The 20,930-nt window shown below is 51.8% G+C and overlaps 1 protein-coding gene across 1 annotated transcript in view; it reads left to right on the plus strand.

Moving 5' to 3' along the window:
• Positions 1-8,002: 8,002 nt before the first annotated feature.
• The window catches only part of LOC119112910 (uncharacterized), a 66,787-nt gene continuing 53,859 nt past the window's right edge, over positions 8,003-20,930 (plus strand). The window contains exons 1-7 of the mRNA XM_037237216.1: positions 8,003-8,085; positions 11,274-11,379; positions 15,963-15,994; positions 17,184-17,372; positions 17,469-17,661; positions 17,836-18,069; positions 18,142-18,339. Coding sequence (XP_037093111.1) covers positions 8,054-8,085; positions 11,274-11,379; positions 15,963-15,994; positions 17,184-17,372; positions 17,469-17,661; positions 17,836-18,069; positions 18,142-18,339 — 984 coding nt within the window. The 5' untranslated portion in view covers positions 8,003-8,053. The remainder of the gene's footprint in view (positions 8,086-11,273; positions 11,380-15,962; positions 15,995-17,183; positions 17,373-17,468; positions 17,662-17,835; positions 18,070-18,141; positions 18,340-20,930) is intronic.

Here is a 20,930-nt window from a genome sequence, read left to right on the forward strand (position 1 = left end):
GGCCTGATTACGTCTAAAGAGGGCATTTAAAGTAAGACCTTGGCGCGGCCTTAGGCGAACGTTTTGACGTAAACGGTAAGGGTAAAGTAAACGTAAACGTAAAGGTAAACGTAAACGTAAAGGGAAAACGGCGCCATCTTTCCTCGGGGTACCTGTGTCTTCTAAGACTGGAGGAAGCCACAGTTCACTTCTGTTTGTGGAGAAGCGTCGCGTGCGTGTGAATGGCTGCCGGATCCCTATCTTAATCCCTGTGCTTTACCGACACCCGCCTTGGGGAAGTGCACTGATGGCACTGCTGCAAAACATCATGGCATTCACCGACCTCGCGGTTGTAAATGTCGCAGGGGTTCAGTGGGAGCAAGGGTATTAAAGCACGAGTCCAGCTCGCCAAAATGAATTGAATGGAGGGAGGAGGGCCTGAGCGGCATAAAATGGCTTAGCCTGCCGTCTAAAAAGAGTTGATCTTACAACGCTTGGGCATGGAAACCCTCGCTGACAGGAGAGAAAAACTATGTTTAAGGCTAGGAGAGCAAATGCAAACGTCTCCCATGCAAAGAGATCTGCTCCCGAAGCAGCGAGTGCCGGTCTGGCAGAAATACCCGGGACGCAGGTACAGTTCAAACATTTCGTTGGGGGATATTGTGCACATGTTATATGAGTTGATACTCGAAGCTATGCTTTCTCAATAAACCGTCTCTCTCTCTTCTCTTCTCTCTCTCTCTCTCTTCTCTCTCTCTCTCTCTCTCTCTTCCTCTCTCTCTCTCTCTCTCTCTCTCTCCTCTCTCTCTCTCTCTCTCTCTCTCTCTCTCTCTCTCTCTCTCTCCCTCCCTCTCTCTCTCTCTCTCTCTCTCTTTCTCTCTCTCTCTTTCTCCAAACTACGCCAGAAAAATTCTTCCCCTGGATTTCGTATGCTTCCTTCCCAGAGTTCAGGAGGTGGGCTAAAGCCCCTTATCTGAAGAGGAAACTACATCCCTGATCCTCGCATGCTTCTGGGCACAACTGGCCTTGTTATGCCGCCTGGAATTTCAAGGGTTGTAAATGTCTCAGGGACCCTTGCTGTTTTGGAGATGTTGCTGTGTCTGTGACCCCTGATATGGCTGAGGACCCTGATGATTTCAGGGTCCCCAATGTTTCTGAACGTCCTTCATGATTTTATGTGGTTCCTGGTGTTATTGAGTCTCCGGCGTTCCTGGAGACCCTTAAGAGTAGCGTTTTGGGTGGGGTGGGGGGGGGGGGGGGGATCCTGCTATCTGGGGATTCGTATGTTCTTGGCCCGAGTTGTAGGTGTCTGTAATCGGTGAAGATTTGGGGCCCAGACATTTGTCTGTGCGCGGGTGTGGGAACGGCGGTTGTACCGAGAGAGGTGAAATGGTTCCAGACATGTCTGTGGCCCTTTGATGTTTCTGGGCACCCGGATCTTTTTTCAGTTCTTTTATGCTTAAGTTTTCTGCTGTTGTTCTCAGAATCCCCTGTTTTTGTGAGTTCCTGATGTTTTAGGGAAACACGGATGTTTAAACCCGTTCGCTCATTTTCATCAATATGCGCGCGTGGGGTATTGGATTCCTAGATATGTTTACTTAGCTACCTTGTTTTCAACGTTTTACTTGCTTGCGGAGAAGTGAAGCGGCTGCATATATGGAAATACCTAGTTTCATATATTTCCCAATCACCATCCATTTTCCAATAGGTCGACTCTGATCTGCTTTAGAGAAGTGACAGGCGACTGTACATTAGGAATATACTCATTTGGCTATCACTACTGTTCGTAGGAAATCTGTACAGTGCGTGCATGATTATGGAACTCAGTGCAGTTGCTCCGATAATCAAAAGCGTAGTGCATTGGAAAGTCTCCCCAGCCTGGTTTACTTGCCTGTTGGAAGCCCACCATGAATGCTAGTCTGTTCACATTACAAAAGGCTTGAATCGCTGCCCCCGCTTAATGTCACAAGAAAAGAGAAGTTATTCTCATGTTACTGAAAAATCCAATGCAAATGAATCAGGTACCGCCTCCGCCGCTGGAAATGTAACTTCAAATCCATCAACGGATGTTATTCCCCAGCAATCTCCGGTTCAATCTTACTCATTCCCGAGCAATTCTTGGCGAACGCCAGCAGTTTGTCATCAAATCGCCTGCTTTTAACGCAGTCCATATGTACTAATGGACCACATAGCTGCACTAGCGGACCGCGTGCTAGCCGTGGTCGGTCGAGGCTCTGGACCAAATCGACTCAATTCCACGCGCCTGCCGCCTCCGCCGGGCGGCGATTGGGTGGGCCGTTCTCGGCCGAACGCCTAGTCCAGGGCGGCCGCCTCGGCGCCGTGGCCCCCTCTGACCGCAGTTCGGCTGTTGCCATGGGCCCGCGTGACGGCCCGACGGTCGTCAGATGCTGCTGCCGATAGTGGGCCGGGTATAACTGGTGCTCCGGGTGGACCGGCTCGACCTGCTCCCATCGCTGAGTCTTTGTTCGACGGCGCGCTGGTCTGGAGATGAGCGGCTCGTCGGCCGAGCGGGCTGCGCACGATTGGCGCGCTTTTTGGAGTGCGTTATCGCTGCAGCCATCTTTCAGAAGCTATGGCGAGGTGCACCGACCGCTGCTCTGACGCGGTCGTAGATGAATTGTGGCGAGAGGCACTAATGCTCGACCGTCATACAGCTTTTGCGGTGACAAGCATCACCACCCCCACAGTCAAAGAGCAGCCGTGTTAGCAGGCGGCACTGCTCTGACCGTCATAGAGCAGCCATGATACCAAGTGTGGAATAGAGCCCTGCGTGTTTTGTTTCGGGGGCATTACCCCTTCCCTCCCGATGTTCATCTCGGCACCCTCATTATTTCTTTTTTTGGAAATCTGGTTGTCGGCGCTGTTACGAAGCGATTGCTGTGACTGACTGCACGGCTCTGACTCTGTAAGTGGAAGGAGAAACTGCATTGTAGCCAACACTGAACACCATGCATCTATGTCAAGAGCGACGGACTCGGCTTTTTGGGTCGAATAAGGTTTCGCGAATCACAAAGTTATGTTCAGTTGTTTATCATTGATGACAGCAAAAGATACTAATACGATAAACATGTATAAACCTGGGGTGGGGGTGGGGGTGGGGGCAAAATCCTCCCACTTATATGAAAGTTGAATGCCTGCCCTACTACGACGTAGGCAAAACAGATCAACTTTCACATAGAGCTTGGCCGTTGCACTTTTGGGGGCATTCCTGCCCACCTGCCACGCCGCCCAGCGTTGGATGAACCACTCCCTTTCATGCTTCGCTTGGTGGCTGTCTAGCTGTAAAAAGCTGGTGTGGTTACAGAACTGTAGGCCTGTGCGCTTCAGATGCTTCCTCGGTCATTATTGGCTGCGCTGTCCTTATTATGCACGAAGGGAGCAGGTTCATGTTTTGCCAGGTGTAGATTAGAGTAGCTATAACTTTGTCATAGCTGTTAAGTTGTACTTCATACTGGTAATGGCAGAACTTTGCGCAAGGAAAACAAACGAACTTGTGAGAAAACCCAAACTTACGGCATTTGTTACTGCTGCATACTAAAAAGCAAAGCAGCAAGGCTAAAACGGGAAGAACCGTTGCACAGTCCGGAAATCTTGCATTAAATGCTGCCAGTTTACAGGATAGTGCTTTGTGCCAGCCGACTCTTCTTTATGATTATGTCGCGACGAGCCATTTGCCAATTCAGGGAGGAAATAACCCACTGGCGAGTGATCAAGAAGGGTCAAGGGACATCGCTTGTGGTGCTGTCCACTTTGGCGTTTTCAAGTCTTTTCTTCCGTATTGACACCTCATTTATCACTTTGAGTCGGCACCTGAACAACTCGTCGCGAGCAACGCAGCGTGTTTGTGTGCGCAACACTTGGAATAGTCGTATTTTATTGACTATCGGACAGAGATAGAGAGAGAGAGAGAGAGAGAGAGAGAGAGAGGGGGGGGGGAGGGAGAAAGAGAGAGAGAGAGAGGGAGAGACAGGGGAGAGAGAGAGGAGAAAGACAGAGGGAGAAAGAAGGAGAGAGAGAGGAGAGAGAGTGAGGGAAAGAGAGGGAAAAAGAAAGTGAGGGAGAAAAAGGGAAAAAGAGGGGAAGGGGAGAGAGAGTGGGAAAGAGAAAAGAAGGAACGGATGGGGAGAGGGGAGAAGAGGAAAGAGAGGGGATAGCGTTTCATTCGGGAGAATATAAGCAAATGCATGAAGTAAATGAAATGAAAGGCATATCTGCTTTTGATGAGTTGGGCCATCGACAAATAGCGCTCCAGTGTGGCACCGCGGAGTAACGATATCAATTTTCAGCTTTCCCATACGGTCGTAAATACTTCATTTCCTTCATTCCATCATATTGCTGCTACATTAAAGCATGATTCGAGTCGCCCGTGCCTCTCGGGATACTCCAAATGTGATCTTCCATGGCCTACTGCATGGCTTCCAAGCCATGGACTTGGGATCACTTTCCTGCTTGGACCCGGCAAACTGCACTAGCCTTTAATGCTAACCCAAGACGAATAACATATGCTTTCCACGCCAAACTGCATCAATGCGGGCTGCCTGTTCCAACCCATTTAAACTTTTATGAGAAGTGACGTATTGCATTTGATCACTATCGTCGCATTGCTGCGCTCAGTTGTTGCAATGTTCTGCAAGAAGAAACACTGGCGGCGAGGAATTGACGGGAGGGTGACTTGTTCTACACTTTTGCCCAAACTTCTCTGCAGAGTGAACCACTCACACCATGCTGGAGAGCCACGCACCGGTTCTCTCTGATGCTTCTGACCTGCTACCGCAACTGTCTTGTGCTGATAAACGTTGGAACCTCGTTTTGCTCATTCCTCAGCCTTGCATTATGATTAAGCGTTAGTTACAGAGCATCAGTGAAGCGGTCATGTGTGCCATGACCCCGTGTCTCAAATGTTCGCGCACTGTCTACGTTATTCATTAAGCGTTAGTTACAGAGCATCAGTGAAGCGGTCATGTGTGCCATGACCCCGTGTCTCAAATGTTCGCGCACTGTCTACGTTATTCATTAAGCGTTAGTTACAGAGCATCAGTGAAGCGGTCATGTGTGCCATGACCCCGTGTCTCAAATGTTCGCGCACTGTCTACGTTATTCATTAAGCGTTAGTTACAGAGCATCAGCGAAGCGGTCATGTGTGCCATGACCCCGTGTCTCGAATGTTCGCGCACTGTCTACGTTATTCATTAAGCGTTAGTTACAGAGCATCAGTGAAACGGTCATGTGTGCCATGACCCCGTGTCTCAAATGTTCGCGCACTGTCTACGTTATTCATTGCCGTTTTGGAGCGAGTTGACTTACACATTGCTTTCAAATGAGATGCGCTAATTATATAAGTAGGAAAACGGCACAGTTCGGTGACATGCATCCCACTGTAGGCCTGTTTTACAGCTGATGTTAACAGAGGTTTCGTTATTTTAGGTTTTAATACGTACCCGGCGCTCGTACCAAACAACATACGAATGCTGTTCTTTGCAAATACAAATTATACCTTGGCCCTATTTGGTTTCGATACCAATATTTTGACTTGACATGCATTGCAATTTCAAAGTGCATAAGAGAGGGTGAGGGATAGATGGTATTTTTTTGCTTTTAACCCTCGCCCTGATAGGGGGAGGGGTCGATGTGGTCCATCCCTAAGGTTTTTTGAGACCACTTCTCCCGCATGCCGTGCAATCGCGCCCAAGTTTTCATTAGTCTATGGAATTCCTATTGCGCGTGTTTTGACACCAAAACATGTCGCTGGCATTTCTAGCTTCGGAGCAGCTGCGGTTTTTGAGTAACATTGCACGGCGCTCCACGGCCGGCGCGGTCGGCTGACGGCAGCCGACGATTCCACGGACCCCCTGCGACAACCGACATTGTTACGGCGCTCTACGGCCGGCGCGGTCGGCTGACGGCACCCGACGATTCCACGGACCCCCTGCGACGACCGACATTGTTACGGCGCTCTACGGCCGGGGCGGTCGGCTGACGGCACCCGACGATTCCACGGACTCCCTGCGACGACCGACATTGTTACGGCGCTCTACGGCCGGCGCGGAGGCTGACGGCACCCCCGATGATTCCACGGACCCCTCGACAACCGACATTGTTACGGCGCGTTCTACGGGCCCGGCGCGGTCGGTGACGGCACCCGACGATTCCACGGACCACCCTGCCGACGCCGACGCCGTTGTTACTTTATAGCGCTCACCGCGCAGTTGCGAGGAACATTATTCACATAGACAACACAGCAGCTAATTGCCTTGATCCTCGAAAAAAAACAGAAGAATGGAGATGTAAATGGAGATATCAATATCAGAAGACGTCTGCTATTGTTTCGATAAAGGCATGCTGCCGGAAAGTCAACCCATCTATATCTCCATTCTCCTGGTTTTTCTTCGAGAAAGTAGGCTATTGCTGCCGTCTTATTTATTGTAACTTTTACATAGGCATGCGTCACAAATATATGCTCAAAACACCTGCACTCAAAACTCTACGAAGAACACGCCCGTTTAATGCTCGTGTCGCTGCAAGGTATGGCCTCGAACATATACACCTACACCTAAAAAGTACAACTTTCCGGAAAATTTGATTTTGGCCTGGCATATTGAGGTTTGGTTTTGGCATTGTAATGCACACCTTATTACAAATCACAAGATCTTTTTTAGACCAATTCTCTGTTAGTTTTTGCTAAGTTCTATCTTCCATACTTTGGAAATGCCGGGGGTCACATCGACCCTCCATCAGTCCGCATTATGAAAAAAACGGCGAATAAAGGCGAGGGTTAAAAAAGTCATACGAAAATGGGATGATCTACGAATAATATCCGGCAGGAATGTGGCGCATCAAAATGCACTACGCGTCACGACAACACCGGGAATGTGGCGCATGAAGGTGCGCTACGCGTCACGACAACACCGGGAATGTGGCGCATGAAAGTGCGCTACGCGTCACGATAATACCGGGAATGTGGCGCATGAAGGTGCGCTACGCGTCACGACAACACCGGGAATGTGGCGCATGAAAGTGCGCTACGCGTCACGACAACACCGGGAATGTGGCGCATGAAGGTGCGCTACGCGTCACGACAACACCGGGAATGTGGCGCATGAAAGTGCGCTACGCGTCACGATAATACCGGGAATGTGGCGCATGAAGGTGCGCTACGCGTCACGACAACACCGGGAATGTGGCGCATGAAGGTGCGCTACGCGTCACGATAATACCGGGAATGTGGCGCATGAAAGTGCGCTACGCGTCACGATAATACCGGGCGCGCATTTTTCGCGCTTTGACACTCATTAATATGAGGCTAGTTGCAACCTGTATGTGACTTTTACATGCTGTGAGCGGTACTCGACTTTGCCTGTGTGCTCATCATCCCACACAGAACATGGCATCCACCAACTCTCGTTTACCTCCCACGCTTTTTGCTGTAGACACCTAGTATTTGAAGTCACAGCGAGTCATCAGTAAATAGATAAAAGGTCTCGCACTCAACATTTCCAGCTCGTTGATTTTACCAGGCTGTGATCAAGATGTTGCCTGTTGTGTCGGCATAAGATTAAGGGAGAATGCAACTTTTCCGAGGTCAGCTTATGCATTGATCGGGCAGTAAGCTGATAATGGCAATAATTCAATGTAATAGAATTATAGTCTTAGCATGATACTATAATTGCATGGTAATACAATTTAAGTCAGTTATCTATCAACACGTCATGTAAGCTACACGGATAGACAATGGCGCCAGTCAAACTTTCGTGCAGTGAGAGTAGAGCCATAGACATTTCGAACCTAATGCCACGCAACCACTAACGTCCCCGGACGCTGTATTACCTTGCGTCGAGCGCGCCGAGTGCCAGCCCGGGCGGCTGACCCCAATACGTATGACTGCACAGATATCTGAACTGATGTCGGCTAGCGCAGTCCTCCAGCGGAAACCTGTATCAATCACAAACTCGTAAGCACTCAACGTGTGCCATGCTTCCATTGAAACATACTCTGGCCCGTTTCAGTGAAAGGATGCGGAACGTCAGTGAACACGTTGAGATGAGCTGAGAAAAACATGGACGGCGGACAGACTTCTGAGTATGACAGGTAAGACAACATAATGGGTAGTGGTGACAGCATTTACAAAATGGGTAGCATTGTCAGCAGCCACAAAATGGAGTGTTACTAGCATCTACAAAATGGGTAGTGTTGCTGGCGGCTACAAAATGAGTAGCGCTACTGGCAGCTACAAAATGGACAGTGTTGCTAGCCCCTGCAAAATGGGTGGTGTTGCTAACGGCTGCGATAGGTGCATGGGCACTTGTATCTGTACCTGCGTGCGCCCACATCCGACCGTTTGTCGGACGCATTGTCCCCATCACCTCCACTTAGATTGCAATAGCGCCGTCGTTCCGTCCCTGTCAAACTGGAGAGCGCGGCGCTCCGTCTGTGCGCCGGCAGCCGGTACCGGCGCCAAGATTGATGAGGGGCTCCGGTGGCGCGCCGCTGCCGCCGCCTCCGCAGCCCTAATTCGAGCCGGGGCCGCTGCTCGTCATTGAACAGCGCTGGTCTGGGCTCGCTGCCCGCTCGTCATTGACCAGCCATGAGCGGGCTGCTGCTCGTCATTGAACAGCGCTGGTCTGGGCTCACTGCCCGCTCGTCATTGACCAGCCATGAGCGGGCCGCTGCTCGTCATTGAACAGCGCTGGTCCGGGCTCACTGCCCGCTCGTCATTGACCAGCCATGAGCGGGCCGCTGCTCGTCACTGAACAGCGCTGGTCCGGGCTCACTGCCCGCTCGTATTGACCAGCCATGAGCGAAACGCGCGCTCCCGGGCGGCCATCGGCTCTCTTTTGAGTGCTGCGGCCATCCACGGCCCCGACACCGGCACTCTTCCCACCTGAACGGCTCGTAAAGACGCGCTTACGAGGCCTCCGATGGCGAGTTTCATTGGAGGTACTCGCCAAGTGTGGCCCAGACGTGACGTGGTCAGTCGGGCCCGGACCGCAATCATTTTGTGCAAAGACTACGCCCCTTTCGCTTGTGTAGGTCTGTGAGGAAGCCTTTCTCTGCGTTTTCTTGTGCCTGTTCCAAAAAGTACAGGCCGCTCCAGGAGAATGGACGAAATCAGCTCGATGCTGCAGGCTGTTACATTTGCGCCCCACACATATTGTTTGCGAATCGCCAACGACGACGCTGATGTATGCAGCCAGGTTCTGCAGAATAGTTTTCCATGCGTTAGCCAGCATTTGCATTCGATGCGTTTTAGCTTTAAAAGAGAACTGAACAGGCCCTAGCTGATACCAATGCTGTCGCTACCACTTCCCTGCGCGTTTGCGGATTCCACTTAAGGACTCCACCTCCGAGCTGGTTTCCGGAACAAGGAAAACCATTTCCCGTCCCCACTCCACGTGCTAAGCCGATAGCTTTCCCGTCCTCACCAACCGATTCAATCTCTTACCTCCCCAGCTGCCGGAGCAGTGACTAATCGTGTCTCGTCTTAAGCCGTGCCGCCCTGGCATCGCAATTGGCTCCGATTCGTCCCCGCCAGCTATTTCCGGTGGTACTGTACCTCCGTCGGATGGCTTAACAAGGATCAAAGCTTTACTCGAAGCTGCTGTTGGATACACCAGATATAAAGTGGCAAAGACTTCGTCTAAAATTCGCCTTGGAAACAAAATTCGAGGTGACAGTTTGCTCAAAACTAAGAAGCTATGCTAATTCATCACGGAAAATAAATGCATTTTAAAAAGGCTTTCCAGGCGGCTTTTTTAACCATATAACTTAAAAGTGCGCTGCTATCGGTCTGGCTGCCTTTGCAAGGCCAGGTCATCCAAGGTCAAGGTAGGTGAAACCCTGACGGCTGTGACTTGATACGATCTTTTATTAATCATACGATTTAAGCGTGAATGACACATATCTTACAGCTTAAAAAGCCTTTCTAACGATGATCTCCGCCTAACAGTGGCCTGTTTATTTCCTGATATAGCCGGTTGAGCTTCTTCGCCCCTTTTACCAGCCATGACATATCTGACAGGTATAATCTGTCCATGTCCACTGGTGCCCATCTGGTACGCGGTAGACCAAGCAGCCCATATTCAAATATATTAAGCTAATGCTGCGCAGCCTAAAAATACCTGAGCTCCATGATACCATTGGTGCTGGGGGCCCCGTGAGGCTGCTATCAGGAGCTGCAATGATGCCAGTCGCTAGAAAGGATGACTTAGAGGGCCGGGACGGGTTCAAGCTGTATACTCTGCCTCTCTCTCTCTCTCCCTCTCTCTCTCTTTATCTCTCCCTCTCTCTCTCTCTATATATATCTCTCTCTCTCTCTCTCTCTCTCTCTCTCTCTCTCTCTCTCTCTCTCTCTCTCTCTCTCTCTCTCTCTCTCTCTCTCTCTCTCTCTCTCTCTCTCTCTCTCTCTCTCTCTCTCTCTCTCTCTCTCTCTCTCTGTGCTTATAAGACTCGCTCGACCTGTAGCCTTGCTCATAACTATTCACGACTGCTAGCGGTAAACCGCTGTCAGAAACAGTGACATCGTGTGGCGCTGTTCCGCTCTTTCATAGCCTCCCACGCTGCAAAATACACGTGACTCCATTCCAGCTTCGCATGCTAGCCACGCCGTTTCATTCGAGATGAGTGACAGTTGATTCCCTTAGGCGGTGCGATGCAAGTCCCAGGTCTTCGGACATGCGACGAACCTTACAAACCGGCGCCCATGTGGACTGTAGGGATGTCGGTTTGAGTCTGGTTTAGTTCAGGCCGGCGTGAAGTTTCTCTCAAGTCTTCGTGCACATATTGCTCTGAGCTGATTTGAGCTGGTCGAATTGAAACCTGGAAAGCTATCCATTGCCATGATCCGTTCCGTTCCCTAGATATATGTGCCCGTATTTGATGATGTGTTCGTCTCCGCAGCTATGTATGTCTGTCTATGATGATCATGGGTTTTGAATCACATATACACGTGCCTGTGATGATGTGTTCCGTTCCTCAGTTGTGTTTGTCTGTAGTGTTGATGTGTTCCGTACCGCAGATGTGTCTGTCTGCAGTGACGATGTGCGCCGCTCCGCAGATGTGTCTGTCTGTGCTCCGTACCGCAGATGTGTCTGTCTGCAGTGACGATGTGCTCCGTACCGCAGATGTGTCTGTCTGCAGTGATAATGTGCCCCGTACCGCAGATGTGTCTGTCTGCAGGAACGATGTGTTCCGTACCGCAGATGTGTCTGTCTGCAGGGACGATGTGTTCCGTACCGCAGATGTGTCTGTCTGCAGTGACGATGTGCTCCGCTCCGCAGGTACGTCTGCCTGTGGCGGGCGGCTCGTCGATTGGAGCAGGCGATCCAAGAAGATGACAGCAGCACGGTAGCCACCATTATAGCCACCTACGCGCAGAAACTGATGGTGAGTGCCCATAGCTTGAACGCAGGGACGCAGAGAGTATCAGTAAATAGATCTGTTTTTGTGCACTGGTGTGGCTATATGAAATTCAGAATAGCACCGTTGATTTTGTGATGGCGGCCTTTGGACGCTATCACAAAACGTTCGGCAGGAAATGCGCGTGGCTTGTTATTGCTGTACAGAAAACGCACACCTGGGTAACACAAAGCAAAAATTCAGCGATTCATTTTGATTGCACGTCGATTATAAAAATCTGGCCAAGGCTGTGTGTGCCGCAATTTCACTTTCAGCCATGGCATCAACCATAAATCTGCTGATGGCTAGCCATTGGCCAAGCAATTTGAATGACCCCACTAATTCGTCGCAATGCGAGCGACGAGGCTCTGGCCTGCTAACACCCGCTGACGTTTGCGACTGTCTTGTCTGTTTACGATGCTGGGACCCGAGTTCGGTCGCTGCGCTTGCCGTGTGCTGGAACTGTTGACTAGGTCTGCGTTCCGAATGAAAGCGAACGCAGGCCTAGTCTGGCCAGGCAAACCTTAATACTGGTCCGTTACTGTCGGAACCACATGCGCTTAACCAAACTCGCGTCGAAAATGACGGCACAGAGTATAAAAACGAGCGATTGAGTAAGTACTTGAAAAACTTTGCAGTTGAAATCGGACAGGTCTCCAATGAATGCTGACGTGTGAATCTAAATTGGGTCCCGAAGGACGATACTCTCTCGTAACAGCATTGGTTTACAATGACCTTAGGTGGTAATGGGATGGTTTGAAGAGATTCGTAGTGAAGTCTTATCAACTTCCCAGACGTCTTCTCCGGCCTAGAAATTTAATGATCGTGAATTGTTTTAAAAATATTTCTGCTCTGATTTAAATCCTACCATCGTGAGCAGAAAGCATTTATGACGGAAAAATGCCGTCGTTGAAAGCAGCCAGATTATACGCTTCACGTCGCCCGCGCCGACAAAGCTGCCTCCACGGAGAGCGGCCTAAGATCAGTTAAGATCACATAAGATTGTTCTTCAGCGAAATCAAAATGCCCTTGGCTGACATTTTCCAGGGTGTTAAACTGCGTTGAAATTCTAACGGCAGAATAATTTTGGTCCCTCGTTTCAGCAAGCGGCGTTCTCATGTACAAAAAAGATGGCGGAATATCGGCCTCCGGCTCTCGTCCTCGTCTGATGTGTTAGGACGTGCACAGCGTTTCAGCCAGTGAATTCTCCGGTGGTTTTCAGGTGGTAGTTGGTCCCCGGAAGTGCTTGGTGGCGCTCGACTCTCAGCCATGTACGCAGCAGAACCTGAACTTACTCTTTGGATTGGTTGCAGTGCGAACTGAGGTCCGCTGATTACGAGCCCGGGGCTCTACCCCTGAGTTTAGCGGAAAAGCCCGGCGACACACACTTTGACACACCTGACCAGGACGATTTCCGAACAATTGTTGGATCCATATCACCTCGCTTTGCCCATTAAGTCAAGCTGCACGTCAAATCGTTCAAAAACGGAAAAGTCACACAAAAAGTGCGTTTAGGCGGAAAGTTGAAATTTCCAAATCATTGCTCAAGATACAAGAGTGATTGCCGTGGCGTTTGCAACAGAGCGTATCGGGTTTCTGGGGAACCAGATCAGATGAGGCCCACGCAGCCCTGCACAAAGCGTTGGAAGCGCTATGCGCAGAGCTTCAGAGGCTGTTCTGTAGTGTTGCATGGCGCGATGCGGTCGATGAAACCACAGGATCTGAGATAGAGTTTGCTTGGCTTCCACGTAATCCTTAGATTATTAGGTTTATGAACGGCATTTTTGCTGCAGTAGTACACGGTCTAGCTACAAGCAGCTTTTGTCGTGACGGCCAATGCTGATGTGGAAGGTCAATATCAGCAAATTATTCGCCACAGTGCTTGTTTCTAAGTCATACACGAACACAAACACACTACAGTGCAGTCTGGTAATTTATCAAGGTAATTGAAGCACGAAGGCTCGTGGCGAAACGTCTCCAGCACCGTCTGGCTGATAGGACCGATAGACCGACCCTGTTACGATATAGTTACGTAGTTCTTGTCTTGAAAATGACCAACCTCCGACATACCAGCAGCCGATGATTAAAAATGGTGACATCAAGCAATCGTTAGGATGTGTTGCGAACCTACTGGGCGTTTTAAGGCCGCGCTCGTGTTTACGGGTGACCGTGACCGCGAGTAGACTGAGCGCTGCCATGAAACGTCGAATATTTCCGTCATATATTTCGATCGCCCAATATCGGCGTTCAGTGAGCATGACATGGTGTATGAAAGTTGGCTACTATCAGCATAAAAATAAGTAATGCCAGGAAGCCAGGAGCTCAAGACCTCTGTTATCTCCCGAAGTGGTTTACGAACAGCGTGGCTACGCCGCGACAAATTTTGCTTAGCTGTAGACAATCAAATAACGGATCGTTTGGCATAGCAAATTTAGATGCACCTGGTAAGGTCGTTGACCTACGTCAGGCCAAAGTCAGGCCATGGATTCAGCGAAGTCAATTTCTAGGGGATCGTTTCGATCTGATGCAACAACGGAGTGTTAGACGAAGCCATACATCACCGGAATGCTTTCTTAGCAACACAACACTTGAATGAACAAATTCCACTGACCTAGGGTCAGGAATGAAGGCCATACCAGGGTGAAACCAACCTGTTTTATTATTCTAGGGCTTACTGTATTGGGTAGTTTCTGGTTCTAATTTAATATTTATTGATAACAGTAACCGCATCTGAAATCTTCCATAAACTTTTTAAAGGCCAGAATAGGTCACTGATCTAAAATGACCCAGGTCAACATTCTGTTTTTAGAAACAAACTGTCTAGCATGATCTTTGTCGCTTATTCAAATGCAAAACTCAAAGCGGTGTCGTATAATTTTAGTCACCACGATATTCAAAAGGTAAAAAAGCATTACTGATCTTAAATGAGCATGTGACCTTTGGCTTAGAACAGACATCTAGGCTCTGGGGCACTTTGGAGACCAACCTGGAGTTTGACCTTGTTTGGTCCTATTTGACACGAAGGTCGTGACCCATGAACTTGAAACTTTGACCTAAGTGAGCTCCCCTATAGGTCAATACTCTCGTCAATTTGGTATCTCTAGCTTGCTTATTTCCTGAGATCACAGGGGGGGGGGGGGGAGTCGAATTGACTCTCCCCCGAGCGAAGGGTATCCAACCGGCCATCCGGGCGCGTGTTCAGGTTTTGCAGCTGGGTATATTAATGTTTGTGTATGGCTGTTCTGGATTCAGTTTCTCCAGCTTTGGTGGGCTCGATTCAGGGAAGGTGGAATTCAAGTCTCAGCACTCTCTGGCCAAGAATATCGCCAAGCTGCAAAGCGACCATATAACTGGTCCACCAAAGCTGAAGCAGCTGTATCAAAAACGGCCTGACACAAACTCATGACCTCTCTTGCCTATAGGCCTGCCTGTGTCCTGTGCGGATATGGTAGCTTCACATCACTGAGACATCGCCGGACGTGACACGGTCCCGAGAATAATTCCGTCATTAGCAGGCCGGTGCCCCTCGGAGTTTGCCTCATTATTCTCCGTTGAAGCGCGTAACTTTCCAGCGATAAGCTTATTATGCTGTTGGCAAGTGACGGTTTCCAAACATCGGCGCCAGCGAGACGCCTTGTGGCTGCCGGCCGCTCCGGCCTGGTGAGGCCATCGAGCGGGTGTGGTTGAGTCCGGACCAGCAACCAACCTTCCCGTGGTCCGCTGTGCTAGAGTGACCCGCGACGGCACCTCGCAAGGAGCCGCCAGTGGCAGCTGAAAACAAACAAGAGGTCGGATGGAACCAGCGGCGACAGCTCTTCGCGGCCAGCGCGAGAAAAATGCACCTTCTGTGCAGCCATATCATGATCGTTTGCATCCGTCCAAATTCGTTTTAGTTTGGTTTCTTGCAAACCCTGTCCATTGCCATATATTTGAACACATGGCTTCATTTAAGACAATTCGCAGCGCTGCAAGCACCATGCAGTCTTGGATGTCCGCGATAATGCACGCTTGCTTGAACGATAAACGTTATCATAGAACCTCCAACAAACTCCCATAGCAGCCACGCACCATCCGGCCGAGGTCAGCGCTAATCGGTTACAACATCCTCCTCACAAGGTGCACTCTGCCGGCGGTAAGAGGCGGCCATCCGCTGGCTGCGAGCCGTGCCAGCCGGCTCCCTGTCATCCCGCTGCTCGGCAGGCTGGAGACGACCCCTGGCGCACCGTTTGCCGTATTTATACGTCCGGCCCAACCTCTCACCGAGACCGGATTAGACCACTCAGACGCGTTTCGGTGATGCAGTAAGCCGGGGACGGGTTTTTCCGGCGATAAGCCCCCAGGCGTCGCGATGATCAGATTGTTCCGCCCGCGGCGATTTATACCCGGCGGCGGGTCGGCACACGGCTGCGCTCACCAGCCTCACAGCTCGCATCTTGGAACTTGGCATGCATGCTTTGTTGTTATTTTTGTTGTTGTGATTCTCATCTAAGGCAAATGGCTCGAATTTGCGTGCCAAGTTGATATAGAATGAGGAAGTTATGTTGTCTGTAACATGGCCTCGGTATTCTCAGGTGCAGCAGACGAAAAGCAGGAGCAATGACAGGTTGGTTGCTTATGACCCTTTACCACAGTCGCCGAAGATCAACGAAATTTGGTAAAAGCCTGACTTTGAATAAACACGCCAACATTCTTGCATCATCACAATGGCGGCTGGTTTAAGAAGACGGTTCGCCATGAGCAGACAATGGTGCACCGACCTGGTCAAAGGTCTTTTAAGAAAAGCACACAGCTGAATATCCTAATCATACGAAATTTAGCACCTACCTGCCAGTTAAGCCTGAGTTCACGGAAAACGGTCAGTTACGCAGTTGATTTTTTCATAATCAAGCGGTTTTCTGCTTAGAAGGCTTTTCTCAGAATGACATGTGTACACGAATAACCTGCTCCTTTAATGGATAATGTCCTGTAGTGCATCTCAAGCCAGCACTTCAGAAATCGTGGCCTGACTAGTGTTGAGCAGCAACGACTCTCGAACTCAAACCTAAATAGTTCAAAGAAGCCTAGTCACTGTATCAGGTAGCATTTGGCGGCATTGTTGCTGCGCTCCTTACTGCCAAAATGACTGCCGTGCATAGACTGTACCGCAATACCCTAATGCAATGAGGGCCTGTCTGCCCTGGCGGCACTACAATGCACCAGCACTGCAGTGCAAGTGGTAGAGCATGGCTGCGGAAGCCAGCAGCCACGCCAGCTTTCATTAATATGAATATAATGTTAGCGTTTTCCCGTTGCTTGATTTGATTTTCACCAGCTTCGCCGCACCGGCTGTTCTCAGCACGTCTCGCCCATAGGTAGAAGTGAGATGTTCTGTGCATGCGGTACAAATTCACTTAATTACTCGCTTGGAGGGTAATAGGAAACCTTTTTAGACTCATCGGGCTGGCAGTCATTTCAAATCACATCGTCCTGGCTCAACCGATGTACCTAAAGGCATTTTTGTGACATGTGCATTTCCTGTTGACGTGCGCAAATGCCCCTTTGATTACAGAGGTCTTGGCTTCCCCGGAATGTTTTCCTTTAAAAGAAATAGGCCACAAAGCACTATAATACTCCGCCTGACAAACCGTCAGTATTGAAGCAAAGGCGTCAAACAACTCTTTGCCTATCCCAACGCCTTGGATAGCATATGGTGGTGGCGTGGCCTAAATCCTAAAGCATCGCTCCCTTTACTGACATTGGAGCGCTGCCGGAGCCGTCGGCGCCGTCTCCGACAGACCGTGTCCGCACCGCAGCGTTCCCGAGGAGGACACCTGCTGGCTGCCGTCGGTGCTGCAGCACCCGCTGCAGCTGGCCGTGGAGGCGTGTGCCCACTCAGTGGTGCGCCTGCTGCTGAGCCGCGGCTTCGACCCGAACACGGGCCAGCTGCGGCCGGGCACCGGCGCCGAGTGGGCCTCGCAGGACGAGGAGGCGCCGCCGCCAGCGCCCGAGCCGCCGGCACCGGCGTCGCGCCAGTCGCAGCGGCCCAGCTCGCCGGAGCCGGAACCGGGCGACGATCTGGCGATGCGGCCGCCCGCCAGCGTGCGCTTCAACCTGGCGGGCCGGGAGCGCGCCGACTCGGCCGAGCGCTGTCCGCTCGCCAAGGAGCCGCACCCGCGCGCGCTAGCGCTGCTCCAGCAGAACAGCTCCTTCCTCCGCGACCTGGTGGTGCGCATCAGTCCGCGTGCGCTCTTCGCCGAGGCTGCAGACGAGTCGCGGCGCGCCAGCGGCGAGGCAGCGGAGGCGGCGCGGCCGGGCCGCGCGCCCTTGCGCGTCAACAAAAGCCTGGCAACACCACTGACGGCGCTACGTTCACGGGACGGTGAGCAAGGCACGTTCGGCGCCGTCTACAGTTCGCCGGCCTACCTGCGCCGGCTGGCACCGCTGTTCGCCGCCGTCGTGGCCGAGGACGCCGAGTCGGTGGCCGAGCTGGTCGGCTATGGCGCCGACGTGAACGTCACTGACGAGTACGGCAACACGCCGCTGCATGTTTGCGTGTGCCGCGCGCAGCCGGACGAAGACTGCCTGTACGAGCTGGTGGAGATGGGCGCGTCCGTGTACCGCGCCAACAACAGCGGCGTGTGCCCGGCGCAGCTGTACGCGCCGCTGGCCGGTCTGCAGGCGCACGTTGTCGAGTGCCTGGTGGGCGCGCTGGGCCTGCAGGCGGCGCGGCTGGCCGGCGAGCACGGCCGAGAGCCGCGCGCCTCCGCCCAGCTGGGCCTGATGCGGCGGCTCCACTGCCGCGGCATTTCTCGGCTATTCGCGCGCGAGAAGGGCCGCGATGAGGCGGCCGCTGGTGCCGCTGCCAGCCGTTCGTCGGCCGAGACCAGCCCGCGCTCGGCCCGCGGCTCCGTCCGCAGCCGCACTGGCAGCGTGCGCGGACAACGTGACGACGGCGACCCGGCCGCCAAGGTGAGTTCAGGTCACGCCAGGGGTCCCCAACCCCGTCAATGTCACAATGGTTTGTAACTCGACTGATACGGTAGGACAATGGGCTCCCCGGAACAACCTTGGAATAATGCTGCTCGAGACAATGACAGTCATACAGTTTTGGTCTCCCTCTACAAAAACTGGGGTTTGTGGGATAACAAACTCCGTCGCTGCGATCGTGCTGAGATCCAAAACGAGATGCTAGGATTGGATCTCTGAGTCCTGGATCCCGGGCCACTGAATCTTGGATCCCGGACCACTGAACCCTGGATCCCAGGTCTTTCTGAATGTTCTAGGATCCAGTATCCCCTTTCACATTTTGTAGAAGGGTTCTCAGAATCCTGTATATTTTCTGGAATGCTATTGCAAGATCCTCCGGGGTCCAGGGTGATTTCGGAATTTTCTGAAAGGAAGCTTTGTAATCTGGGATCGTTGCTTGGAAACCATGCACATGTCCACCTATGAGCTGACGGTTGTGAATGGTTTGGCTGATCAAGGGCAATGCACCTTCCATTTCTATTGGCACAGCTCAAGCCCTTTGAACGAACTAAGACCAAGTCGTCATCTAATTTCTGCAATTGCTGTGGCATCGTTTTACGTAATTTACGCAACGAGCTGTTTGCGTGATTCGACTTGATGTCATTGTCTGAAAAACTGTTTACTCCCTACTCCGTGGTGAATGACGTCGCTAAGAAATGGGCCAGCCAGGTCATAGTCACGGTCATCATTATCACATGTCATCCTCAGGGAGCACCCCACGTCCCGTGTGAGTGTGTATAGTGTGTTTGTGCGTGTATATTCAGAGCAACTCGTATGCTGCAATCATTCTGCTGCGGCCGCGACTCCCGGGGGCCGCGGCGCGCGTCCTGTTTAATACATGTTGAGCAGCAAGTCCGTAAAACACATAGCTCCCAGATGAATAGCAAAAGGCTGGCCTGGGAGAGTTGTGCTAGCGCTACTTGCGTGTGGGCTTGTCAGCTCTGAAAAAGCAACGCCTTCGGAGACAATGAGCAAGCAGTTGACTAGAATGGACAGAGATCCCGCGGCACCAGCCGGAACCTAGCACAACGGCGTGACTTTACCTTGTGTTTAATGAGTTCCTGTACTCTGGGAAACTGCAAGAAGAGCCACTTGACCAGTCTGCGTTTTAAATGGAATTTTACTGAGAACACATATTTTGAATAGTGGGAAACAGGCTGGAACTATGCCTTCTTCCATCCAGGTGTCGCAGATAACAGCTGGCGGTCGTTCGTTACAACTTGTCTCAGTCTCAAAATACCAACGACAGGCTGGCCGTCACATCATGCCCCCACCCGACCTATCCCATTGCTGTGGCCGCCACATCATGCCCCCACTCGACCTATCCCGTCGCTGCGGCCGCCACATCATGCTCCCACCCGACCTATCCGTCGCCGCGGCTGCCACATCATGCCCCCCACCAGGCCTATCCCGTCGCTGCGGCCGCCACATCATGCTCCCACCCGATCTATCCCGTCGCCGCAGCTGCCACGTCATGCCCCCACCAGGCCTATCCCGTCGCTGTGGCCGCCACATCATGCTCTCATCCGACCTATCCCGTCGCCGCGGCTGCCACATCATGCCCCCACCAGGCTTATCCCGTCGCTGTGGCCGCCACATCATGCCCCCACCCGACCTATCCCGTCGCTGTGGCCGCCACATCATGCCCCCACCCGACCTATCCCGTCGCTGTAGCCGCCACATCATGTCCCCACTCGACCTATCCCGTCGCTGCGGCCGCTCATTCCACGCCAAATCACGGGAGCACAAACGCGTCGGCATTTGTTCCCAGTTGATCGCGGCAAACACTGGGCCTGTTTTTCACACTGCACGGCCTGAACCTGGCAGGCCTTGGGCGAAACGAGCCAGCGTGTGGTGGGAAAGACCCCGCTCGACCATGGCTTCCCAATCGTGCTCTTGCTGAATCTCGACTGCGGATGTGCGCAAGTGTCGTGCGGCTGAAATAACTCTTGAAATGGGCCCGCCGAGTGATTTCGGTTTCATCAGTGATAGTTATGTAATCACAGGCATGCAGCCTTGTGGTCACGGGCACGCAGCCTTGTGGTCACGGGCATGCAGCCTTGTGGTCACGGGCATGCAGCCTTGTGGTCACGGGCACGCAGCCTTGTGGTCACGGGCACGCAGCCTTGTGGTCACGGGCATGCTGCCTTGTGGTCACGGGCATGCAGCCTTGTGGTCACGGGCATGCAGCCTTGTGGTCACGGGCATGCAGCCTTGTGGTCACGGGCATGCAGCCTTGTGCAATTGGAGCAATTGGAGATGGAGTTTGCTAAACACACGTGAATTCCTGTAACAAAGGCTGTACATGCATGACTGAAACAGTTCACTGAGGTAGGCTTGGATCGACAACACATTAGCAACACAGACTTACCTTGCAGATATTTTGGGATGAAAATTAATCTTGAAGGCTTTGCATCTAGGCATTCCGTGTATACGAGTACACCGTTATGGCGCGCAATCTGCGTCTTTGGGGAGAGTTGTGTCTTTACAGTACGTCGGTGGCGGGTTTGTTTTTGCACCAAGGCTGATTTACA

This window comes from Pollicipes pollicipes, unplaced genomic scaffold, assembly GCF_011947565.3.
Source record: "Pollicipes pollicipes isolate AB1234 unplaced genomic scaffold, Ppol_2.1 Scaffold_7261;HRSCAF=8764_pilon_pilon_pilon, whole genome shotgun sequence".
Lineage (NCBI taxonomy): Eukaryota > Metazoa > Arthropoda > Thecostraca > Pollicipedomorpha > Pollicipedidae > Pollicipes > Pollicipes pollicipes.